General features: G+C 37.0%; 2 protein-coding genes across 5 annotated transcripts in view; one reads left to right on the plus strand and one right to left on the minus strand.

Annotated features, from left to right (window-relative positions):
* Positions 1-23: 23 nt before the first annotated feature.
* LOC101896803 (mucolipin-3) lies at positions 24-3,334 on the minus strand. The gene is made up of 3 exons (XM_005177162.4): positions 2,768-3,334; positions 1,192-2,042; positions 24-1,124 (listed from the first exon to the last, which is right to left on the minus strand). The coding sequence occupies exons 1-3, from the start codon at positions 3,143-3,145 to the stop codon at positions 383-385; spliced, it is 1,971 nt and encodes a 656-aa protein (XP_005177219.3). The 5' UTR covers positions 3,146-3,334; the 3' UTR covers positions 24-382.
* Positions 3,335-3,390: 56 nt separating this feature from the next.
* The window catches only part of LOC101896269 (ankyrin repeat and BTB/POZ domain-containing protein 2), a 30,833-nt gene continuing 22,144 nt past the window's right edge, over positions 3,391-12,079 (plus strand). The window contains exons 1-2 of one of the 4 annotated variants that reach the window (XM_059124173.1): positions 3,391-4,213; positions 10,568-10,913. The gene's annotated coding sequence lies outside the window, so the exon portion shown is untranslated. Of the gene's footprint in view, positions 4,214-9,844; positions 10,451-10,567; positions 10,914-12,079 lie in introns of those variants that run through there. The other 3 variants (XM_059124175.1, XM_059124174.1, XM_059124177.1) reach the window with 3 other exon arrangements.

A 12,079-nucleotide genomic window follows, 5' to 3' on the forward strand; every position in this document is an offset into this window, starting at 1 on the left:
TGTGCAAATAATTTAGGAAACGATTTATAAATGCATCAAACAAGAGCTCTGTGTTGTTATTGATACGCCAATTTGAAGAATTATACAAATTTTAAAGTTATAAATTAATACCATATTTATATTATGTATAATATTCGTACATACAACCATATCCACTTCATTCTGTCTGCTAACATACACAAGGTGGTTTGTTTAAAGCAAATGCACCCAACCGTTTCAGACTTTCCCGATGGATGGAAAACGGCTTCTTAAACGTTTACAATACAATAGCTTACTATATACACATATATCTTACACATCTACTGTAACATTGAACTAAATAACATAACGATATATAAATGTGAGTGGGGGAATCCAGTTCAATAATGTGGCGATGGGCTTTTCATTTGATAATACTTGTTAGGCTTGTGTAGCCCGTTGGACCGGAGGCAGACGAGGCGTTGGCATTTCTACAACAACCAAAGCAGAAAACTTTTCGCATGACATCGATAAAACTGCTTTGGTCAAAGTCATCCATGTTGTTCATAAAAACCCCTGAGGTTAGGTCCTCCTCGGTACGTGTTCCCACGAACTCCTTCAGGTCGGACAATGGAAAGCCGTCGCGGTAATAACGCTTTATAGTGTCGTATGCATCCATAATTACAGATATGAATAGAGATAACACCACATAGATGTAGAGCGATATGAACGAGTACAGATATATCTGGCAGAACCACCACAGCCAATTGGCTTTGGACGAAAGTGTGGCAAATGTGGCGAACATGTCATCACCGTTTATTAATGAAAAAAGGCATTCAGATGTCGTGGCCAGAGACCTGAATTTCATGTGATAAGGTCCGAGTATCAACCAACCGCAAAACGCAAAGCCCGCGTATATAAGTAAGGCAGCAACGAGGAATCGGAATATTTTTGGAGCAGCTTTTCTTAATGTGAGTATAACAACGTTGTAGGTTTTGAAAAATCCTAAATAGCGCAAAACTCCAAACCACACTAGTAAATTACCAATACCCAAAAACAGCGAACAGGTGTCCCACTGATCTGCCACCAAAAACTTTCTTTCGATTTGTTCTTTCAAGGCAGAGCCCAAAATGAGCAAAACGTCATTGAAGATAATCATGATGTACCTAAAAATATAAAAAAGGGGGTCATGTAAAAATGGAAAGTTTTTCTAAACTGTTAAATCGTTCTCACCAAAAGTTAACGAATTCAAGGCGTCCATCAAAGCTAAGTTCCTTATTAAAATGAGCACGGAAAAAATTAACCGTTTGGCAACGCAAGAGGTATGCCCGGTAAAGTGCTCTGGCGCAAAGAGCAAATGACAACACGCAAACCAGCAGCACAAATATATTCAGTATACTTCTAAGTATGGCGTCATATTCGGCATCCGAAATGAAGTCCACGTCTCCTTTGCAGTGGAGACGCGTTGCATCAGCATCCAGTGACAAGAGCATTTGGCCATCATGATCGCGATTATCAAAGAACATGGTAATGTCAAATTTAAAACAATCCGGAGCCGATAGAGGCCCACCGTAGGCCTTAAAATTAACCGTTTTTATCGCAAATACCAAAGTCGCCTTAACTAGCGAGGAAAAGCTGACATCAACGCCCCTCTGTTCCAGATACTTTTCCACACCAACAGCCGTGACATTTGGAGGTATGGATTCACATATCAGCTCAATTTCAGGATTAAATATATAGGATTCATTGAAACCAAATATAGTTCCTTCGCGATAATTGTAAAGGCACAATTTCATTGGAGCCATGCTGTTATCCTTTGTCGGATAATCATACGGTCCAATAGATCGATTCATATTGGCATAGCCATTGATGGCATAGTCGATTGTATCGAAAAACTCGCTTTTCTCATAGAGGGCAAATGGGCCAACTGATGGGGGATACGACTCGACTTCCCGCGAAGAATCCCAGCCTCTCAAAAAGAGATGCGAGAAAGCAATTCGATTGTCCCATGTGTAATTGATGTGGTTGTACCGTGAATGTGCAAACAGGCATAGTTGCATAGTTACCAAAATAATTTTTACGATCTGCAAAAAGACAAGTTTTACAAACATAATAAAGGGCATATTTTATAGTTTAAATGAAACTAAGTGAGATCAACATTGTTAAAAACGACTCCATGTAACCGAAATCTTTACCTTCACATTTACAAAAACACAGATATTAAAAAGTTCATAATCATCGTTGTCAATTCAAATATTTGCTCAGCAATTTATCTTGATTTTCTTGGCGATAACGAGCTCGGTACTAAGTAGAATTAGTCACGAGTGACTAATAAACTAAAACAATGATACAGGTTATTACCTGTACTATCGAATATAGTTGAAACTATTGCAAATGTTATTGAAAACAAAGTAGGTACTACACTACTATTTTAAGAAATTCGAAAGATGCGTACCAATAAACATTGTGTAGAAGACGACGTCTTGGAAACAGGAGCCGCTAAAGAAGCGAAATCTTATCAATGCCGGACTTTGATTGTTGGTGTTTATTGTGTAAAAGGAAAACCAGTAAGCACATCGCAAATATTTTGAAAAGCTTGTTTCGTCGCTGACGAGCCAAGCGATAAGCATGAATTATCATCTTGTTGGATGCCACCCACCCCAAAAATGTATACCTATTATTCGCTTGCTTGTCTTGAACATCAGAACAATACGATGACAACAATGAAGTGCTCATGTGTTGGATAAATGTTCCCATGCACAGATGAGATTTTATGTGCACCCCCGTCGTATTTAAAGCAATATCATACCTGTACTACGAACTTATATGGGAACTTTCTACGTGCTTGCCACTTTTCTATGGGGTTCATGAAGAAAAACTGCAACTTTCGTCTCATACGTTCCTCGTTGTAAATGGCCATCGGGGAGACACCCTCAATACAAGTCGATGATGCGGGCATTTCCATAAACCCATTCGTATTAGTGTCGCCTGCTGTTGTTGACAGAGGTGTGTTCATGGCTTCCTTGTAGGACAAACGGGAGGCCACAGTGTTGCTATGAGGACTGGCATATTCTTCATCGGTCCCAGGGGAATTTTCTCCGTTCCTAGATTCTTTTGATTCTTCGTTTATGGGTTCTGACGCTTTGTTTTGCAGCTGCCCACTGACGGATGCATTGTTGGCCGACATTGTTTCCTTGTGTCAAACTTTCTCCTTCCACTGGCAGGATTTCAGAAAAATGTTCGGACCGCAGATTCCACCCAATAATGAAGCATTTACAACGTATATGTCGCAAAAAACAAAAACCTTTGTATTGAAAACAAACCACACAAACCACCGAAGACAATGGAATTTCCCGATTAGATATTCGCCACAAAATTCTTCTGTCAAGGCGAAAATATTTATTTTCGCCTCAAGCATGAATTGACATTTCACCTGTTATCGATAGAATTGTTTTCGCCAGTGCCTCTTTTGCGATAACAGGGGCCACCATGAGTGGGCGAGGTTGACACTTGGAAAGGAGAGGCTATGTAATCGCATCACTTTCCATATAACCCCCATCTAAAACTAAAAATAAAAAGTTAATAATATATAAAACAAACAAACAACTAATTCAACTACAGTACTACAAAAACAACAAACTACAAACAACAACTACAGTACTACAATACAATTCAACACAAACAATACAGAAGAAGATATTGTGAAAAAAGCTATATCCAGCATTAATGCAGACATTGGGAGCTGCAGAAATTCCGCGTTGTATAGTAGACATCATTAAATCGACAAATGCTTGACATGATGAAATAAATGTCTATTAATTTCGATTGCTATCAGAAGGTTGTAATTGAAAACACTTTTCGGCCCAAAATAATGTGCGATCAAGAGATCCGGTTAGTGTAATAATATAATCGGATCTTGCCTTAACATTGACTAGTTCCAGAAAAGTAGGTCTTCTACCACAACGCTTTCTAATCTCAACGAAATCACTTTCGAGGGATTCATTCATACAATTTTTAACTATTAAATTTGGATACTCCATAAAGAGAGAAGACAATGTTAATAAACTAATTTGGAGTACTTGTGGAATGTTACCGCATTCCACATGTTGTAAAAAATCAACGGAAATTGAAATTGTGATTGTCATTTAACAATGGCGGGCACAAAGGAAACAAAAAAAAACCTAGCGAAATCCTCAATGAACTGCGAGAGGGCTCTTGTAATATGGTAGTGGAGTAGAATGAGCCAATTCGTATGGTATGATAATTGTAGAATTTCAATGTTAAGAAATTGTTATTAAAAAACTGAATGGCATGGTAATTATAAAATTGAGAATAAACAAGTTAAAAAGTATCAGTCGGTATTGCCAACAGATATATACCCTCAGCCTATGTTCGATTAAATAATCGAAATGTATTTGACTAGTGTTACAATTATTCAAACGTTTGACCCTCTGTGGAGACGATTCCGAAGGAATGGACCAATATTGTCCATTTCGTATCAGACCCAAAAATATGATATAAATATTCCGACGTTCCTGGTATGGATTATATACGCTCACTCCTTACTTTATATGAGATATGTAATAATTTTTAGAAAATGTTAAAAACTGCGTGATGTACCATATAGAGTCTACCGAAATATTCAATTTTTATACTTCATCTGATATTGAGCGAAATATGGGGCAAGAAAATTTATTTATGTCAAATTTTATGCGAAATCATAAATTCCGATAAATGTCATATTCATATCAGGCTTCTTATTGAGAGAAATATTTGACATAGCTAAATTGTTTCGAAAGTTATAACATATATAATTATTGAAAATTGTGACCCCAGAAGGGGTTGGCAGATATGTATCAACTTCACAACAGATCTTGTGTTAGCAAAAATATGTGTGTGTGTGAAATTTGAAGAGAGTTGGATATTTATTTCGCTTTGAGTGTTTTGTTTTTCAAAATCTTAAAACCTATGTATGGGGGAGAAGAAATGGTTTAATCTATACCACCTTTATAACAGATCTTGTGTTGATAGAAATATTGAGATGTGCCAAGTCTAAATGGAATCGCATGTTAATTTGGCGTTTTATGTGCTTCATGGGTATTCAAAATTTCGACACTTTGTGGGGGAGGTACCAGAAGGAGTGGACCGATACATCCCATGTTAACATCAGATCTTGGGTTTATAAAAATATTGAAATGTGTGAAATTTGAAGACGTTCGGATCCTTACATCACATTTTATAAGACTTATAATTATTCCAAATTTTTACCCTTTGTGGGGGAGGTACTTGATGGAGTGGACCGATCTTGTCCATTTTCTTACCTGACCTAAAATTGATGCAAATAGTAGAATTCGCAAAGTTGGAGCAAAATCAGATCATCCCTTCTCTTTCTGTGCAGCAAAACATTTTCTTTGAAAATTTGGACATTTTGTGTGGGAGGTACCAGAAGGAGTGGACCGATATTGCTCATATCCGAACTCGATCTAAGTTTGACAAAAATATTACGATGTACCAAGTTTGAATCAAATCGGATACTCCCTTCGAAAGTTATAGTGCGCACCAGCCAGACAGACGGACGGACGGACGGACATCGGTAGATCGACTCCAAATGCTCTGAAACGGATTTGGTCCAAAGAGACCTATGGTTTAAAACCATTATTTCGACTAGGCACGTTTTGACCGTATCAAATGATATACCCTCAGCTTGAAGGACAGATGCCACGGCAATGTTGCCAATGCAAAAACAGCCATTGCAACTGGTCCTTTCTAAAATAAAATCTCAAAATACTCACTGTGTCTTTTCCAATCCAACCAATGTCCAATTTGTTGTCCAATTCAATTTGTCCAATTCTTCCTTCCAATTCAATTCCAACCAAACCAATCTGCTTGTGCGCGCGCTTTGTTCGGTTGTGAAGAGCAAATCGAATGAGCGCGTGGGAAACCAAAATGAAAGACGTCCCCAACGGAACAAATAAGAAATCAAAAAGAAATGCCCGATAAAAAAGAACGAGAAAGCAAAATCCCCGAGGGACCTCTGTTGTTTACGAATGAGTGGAATGCATAACCCGAGGGACCTCTGTTGTTTACGAATGAGACATGAGGAAATCGAACCGCTGGCCACATTCATTAAATGAACCGGGGGAGTAAGTTCCTGGTAACATAGATTCGCCATGACATTAATAGGTTGCGGCAAATTTGTTTCAACCAATCAGAAACGAGCTCGAGGCCGGCTTTAGGTAGTCATTTTGACGCCGTTAACTACACATTGGGTGTGTTCTTCGGTTCCAGAAAACGAGAGTAAATTGGCAATGCCGAGAGTTTACAAATTCTTACAAAGAAAATGTACTTAACAGAAATTATTGAGTAATAAAAAAGCCTGTTGACAACTATTACTCCAGTACAAGCAACACACAGACAGCTGCGAATAAAACGTGAGGCAACACAACGCGACATTTGTTTGTTCAGCATGGAAGATGAAAGTTATGAATTAGGAAGATAAAAATAAAAAAATTTTACCAATGAGAAAAAAAAACAACATAAAGACAATGGTCAAGAAAAAGACAGAAGTTAAAATATAGGGTTAAAAAAGATGGAAGCATAAGACAAGGGAGCGAAACGATTTTCTGGCCGGCGGTAATTTTAAAATTGTATATTTTCTAAATGTAAACAAGTAAAAAAACATTAAGTTCGGCCGGGCCAAACTTTTAATACCCTCCACCTTAGGGTAAAAGAAACATTAGAAGAAATGTGGCAAAAACCATAAAAATTCCGAATATCGGGAGGTACCGTTATATGGGGGCTACACCAAAAGGTGGACCTATAACTACAATGTTTTGCCACACGAACTAGAACCCATTATGACCCACAAATACCAATTTTTAGACAAATCAGTGAAAAAATGTGGCAAAAATCATCCAATTACCGAATACCGGGAGGTACCGTTATAAGGGGGCTTTACCAAAACGTGGACCTACACATGCAATGTTTTGCCACACGCTCAGGGACCCGTTATGACCTACAAATACCAATTTTCAGACAAATCCGTAAAAAAATGTGGCATAAATCATCAAAATACCGAATATCGGAAGGTACCGTTATATGGGGACTATACCAGAACGTGGACCGATATATCTCATTTTCAATACCAACCATCCTAGACACAATGCAAATAGCTCTGCTAAATTTTGGCCCTCTACGTCAAATAATGTGGGCTGTATCGTGATTTCAACAGACAGACATACAGACAGACGGACAGACAGACAGACGGACATCGTTAAATCGACTTAGAATTTTATGCTGATTATGAATATATATACTTTATGGGGTCTAAGACGAATATTTAAGGATGTTACAAACGGAATGACAAAGTTAATATACCCTCCTTTCCAAGGTGGAGGGTATAAAAATATAAATATCGGCTCACGATATTTTTCTGCTGCGATTTTAAGTTGGTTTGAGAGCAGCGGTTATCGCATTGCTTATTAATATCAAATTTATTCCTTCATAATGTGTCACTAAATATGCCATACCATTCCAGTTGCTGCTTAGCTCTGACTTGATATCGAAAATTTATATAAATTAAGGAGTAAATACAAAGCAGGACAATGCACAGCATCAGGCCTGTAAAACTAACAAACAAACTTTAGCGTTTTGAAGGTGAAACAAAATATTAGTCCTGTCAAAACCCCAATATATTGAAAGAATCTTGATCTTTCACAAACCGTGAAAAATTAAATTAATGTTCTGTTCCAAAACTGCAAAAATGTAAATCTCTACTACAATAACCGATTTTTTCTTTATGATATCGGAAAAGTGCAAACATAGTAGATTCTTGCACTTGTGGCATTTGCTATTAGTAATTTAGTATTGGTTCACTGTAATTTAGCATTGGCTCTACAAATGTAGTGTCACATTTCGATCAAGTTATATAGACAAGTGTGTAGCTTTGCGTTCAATGTTGAAGCAATTTTGGGGATACGCATCTAAATTTTATAAAATATATTTTAGCATTTTTAAAAGAAAGTGAACAATGCCCATTACACACATACATATATACATACACCAATTGGTACACATAGTTCATGTAAAGGCCATTGAACTTAGAAAAACAAAGCTTACAGCACTCCAAGTGATGTAGGCTCCTTTTGAAGACAAAGTGGGTAGGATGCCAGTCGAACTTTAATGTAGTGGTGTAAGCAGCATTTAACACTATAGATTATAATTTTGATAGATATACATACATATGCATATGTATATGTATATAACTTTGCTCGCAATGTGTTTACTTTTCCGTCAGAATGGAATGTCGGCCCGCAAAAAACCATGTAAATATGTTTATAAACACATATCTATGTGTGTATGTGAACTTTTAATGTAAACACATATACAAGCCTCTGTCCGCAAGACTAGTTTTCTTCAAGAAAACAGCGAAATTCCTCAAGATGCCATGTCGAAAATTCGGTAGCTCGCCAATGCCCAAAATGCCCACATTGCAGCCAAGGAGCGGACCCACATATACACACTATCCATTCAAACGAGAACCAGTTAGAATGTGTACTTTATGAAAAATGAGGAAAAAGCGTAGAAACTACAAAAATAATAACAAATCAAACTACAACAACAGCAGAATCCATGGCATATTTTAGTGACATCTAGCGTGTGCCAAACTGGAATAAACGTCCGCTGGCCCCACTCTCTGGCAAGTTTATGTCTCTTTATTTTCGCAAAACACTAAACGACTTGAAGGAATTTCTCAATTTTTTTTTGTTGCGATTCGCGTTGAGTTTTTTAAAAACTCCAAATTGTTGGCAATATGGCCAAGAAATGAACTCTAGTTGGGATCGACGGCCGTGTTTTACCCTATAGAACGGGGTTGTTTTTTTTGCCCAAGGCATATATATATATAAATTGTGACCTTTCTTCCTGCCATTTTGAAACAATAACCATCTCCTTTTACTGGAATAGTTTGATCATCCACTTATGGAATGTATGGCATCGATGTTGTTGTTTGAGAGCGTAAAGCTATCTCAATAAGAAATGGCGATTAGATATTTTTTAAGTAGAATGTCAAATTTCGCACCCTACAACAGTGTAGGGTAGGCCAGCACCAAACGCGACAAAGACCGATAGATGGCAAATGGTTTCCCCGATTACCAAGACCTAACTTTGGTATACGCTATTTTGGTGATCGAACCTGCAATGAGCACTTCCATGCAGGGTTGGGCATATTGCACTAAATTTTTAGTGCACTAAGAATTAAATAATTAGTGGTAGTGCAATTTTTAATTCCACTACCACTAAAGGGTTAGTGGTAGTGAAAAATAAATTGCACTACCACTAACCCTTTAGTGATATTTAAAAAAAAATTGCACTATCACTAAATTTTAGTGGTAGTGAAATTTTAATAGCACTACCACTAAATTTAGTGATTTTTCAAAAAAAATTTGCACTACCACTAAATTTTAGCGAAGCCAAAAAAAGCACTATGTATATAAGTATTATACCAGCTATAAAGAAGTTTATTGAAGTGAGTGGGGAACAACAATCCAGAATATATAGTACATATTCATAAAATTTGATTACTTTTCCAAATAGCACTAATTTAGTGCTCTTTTTTATGAAATACCACTAATTTAGTGCAAGTTTTTTTAAATACCACTAAATTTAGTGGTAGTGCTATTGAAATTTCACTACCACTAAAATTTAGTGGTAGTGCAATTTTTTTTTAAATATCACTAAAGGGTTAGTGGTAGTGCAATTTATTTTTCACTACCACTAATCCTTTAGTGGTAGTGGAATTAAAAACTGCACTACCACTAAATGAACAGTGATAGTGAAATTATTAGTGCACTAAAAATACAGTGCATTATGCCCATCTCTGCTTCCATGTAATAGGTTGTGTGTAACAGGTTTCTTGGTCGTTGGTGCTCACGTTTGAGCTCAGATACTATTGGCCTTATTGAATACTCGTTGCCTCAACTGGTAAATTGAAAAAAAAAAAAAGAAAAAACGAAAAACACAGGCACTACCACTCAATACCACACAGCTCTCGAGACTGGCTCACAAGATAATGGGAGTTGTTGAGTTGCTGGACTGGCCATACGCGATTTCAGCCACAGTTGTGATTTGAACTCTCGCAGAGAAGAACCATTCTGACTTGAGTGGAGCGCGTGCCGATCGTTTGTCCAATGTTATAGAGGAACGAAAGCGTACAAACAAACGCACATGCAGACGTGCATGCTGGGAGCATAATAAGAGAAAAAAAAAAAACATACAACAGCAGAAAAAAAAGAAAATACAAATTAAAAGAGCAAAACAGAGGTGTTGAAAGTGCAAAGATGTTGTGAATCGGAGTACACCAACGTACTTGCACACTCACACACACATATAAATTTCAGTAGATATTTGCAAAAGCAAATGAAACAAAGTGCATTGTAATTCAAGTTTAAAATGATTTTATGAATTAAAACAAATATGTCCAAGTGATGGGAGGGTGTGTGATGATTTAAAAATAGTGCTAATGTTCCATTTCTAACTGTTTCGGTCGCTTTTGTTTTTGTTTTTAATTTAATTTCCCATGTTCTTTTAACTTACCTATTCTATTGATCAGTAACAAAAAGAAGTGTTAAGTTTATTCGATTTGATAAATATACATACACACACATACATAGCGAAGGGAAAACTAGAAATCGAAATTCGGATTGTGCAACAAACAACAATGGGCCGATCGTACTAGGCGACATACTCGCCTCCTTACATGCACATATTCGTATGTATGTACGTGTGTTTGTATGTACTTAGTGGCTAGACAAGTTTTGGCCAGGAGTTACAGACGCCATACCAGAAAAGCGACACCAACAAACAACAGCGAACTCAACAACGTCGACAGGAAGGAGTTGTGGATTATTCGCCCAGACATAAATGCTGGTCGACTGGTATTTGTTATTTCCCCAAAGGTAAGCAGAATTGTTAATTATTTAGTTCATTAGGAAGGCAAAAAAAAGCAAAATATATGAAAAATTTATAAGTAGTTACATTTTTGATGTGGTACAAAACTGAAGACCCTTCGACGATTACCAACTCGAAGATTAAAACAATAATTGTCTTTGTTTCCCCAAAACTCGGTACAAATTTGCGATTTACGAGCCACTGTTCGCTCAGGTCAAATCCCAGCGACCCAGGGAACACTTTTGGCTGCTGTGTTAAGAACGATTTTGAAATCCTTACCGCAGAAAAAAATCACTTAGTAGTTTTGATGTTTATTTGATGTGATACAAATCACAAAATAGTTTGCCCAAATGGACGAATTGTGACAGGTGGGGGTCACAACCCAGAGGTATTACATATACTCCCAGTGATTCCATTAGTGTTGTTGCTGTTACTTTTTCTCATTTATTAATTGGCATCTCATTTGCTTTTCAAAAAGACTTTCAACAATTTTACACCAGACTTTAGTGTGGTACACGAAGAATACAACACAAGCATTCTATTGTTGATTTGTGTATGAGTGCTTGGTCTATTGGAACATAAATATGTCTCTCTGGAATCTAGCTATGTAGGTATGTAAATAAGAAAAAAAAAACATTTCGCAAGTGGTTATAACCTGTTCGACGAATCCGACACATACAATCATGTCAAGACTATAAATTCTTTCTTGTTATGTTGCCTATGACACCATCAATTCACAACAACTTTGCACAGACCTTAGTTGTGTCTGTGTGTATGTGTGACATTTTTCGGTTGTTCTGCTATTTTGTTTTGCTAATCCAAACGCACGCCTGAACGTGAACGTTCGAACGCTTGATTAGTTAATTATAGTTGTAAGAAAACACCACCACCATCGCCTGCGACCCACGCTCGAACACAAGACCACAACTTTAAACAATGAGACCAGTACAATAAATAAATGAGATTAATAATATAACAGTGATATCTTGTGGATCATTCGGACAAAATGGAAATCAGATCGAAATTTCGATGCGTGTTTTGATTGTTGTTGTCGTTGAAAACATAAATCCAGGCGTTGTCTGTCCATGATGCAGTTACAATGCACAGCACATACAGTGTATTGTTTTGAAAAATAGGAAGAAAATATTTTCAAAGCCAGTTTTTGGAAGAAACG

The sequence above is a fragment of the Musca domestica genome, unplaced genomic scaffold (genome assembly GCF_030504385.1).
Source record: "Musca domestica strain aabys unplaced genomic scaffold, Musca_domestica.polishedcontigs.V.1.1 27, whole genome shotgun sequence".
Lineage (NCBI taxonomy): Eukaryota > Metazoa > Arthropoda > Insecta > Diptera > Muscidae > Musca > Musca domestica.

Bases quoted from the DNA above. Each gene is read 5' to 3' on its own strand.
- LOC101896803 (XM_005177162.4), bottom strand. From the start codon at position 3,145: ATGTCGGCCAACAATGCATCCGTCAGTGGGCAGCTGCAAAACAAAGCG. The intron at 2,043-2,767 runs GTATGATATTGC...GTCTTTTTGCAG, and splicing joins CATATAAGTTCGTAGTACAG to ATCGTAAAAATTATTTTGGT. The intron at 1,125-1,191 runs GTGAGAACGATT...TTATATTTTTAG, and splicing joins CTTGAATTCGTTAACTTTTG to GTACATCATGATTATCTTCA.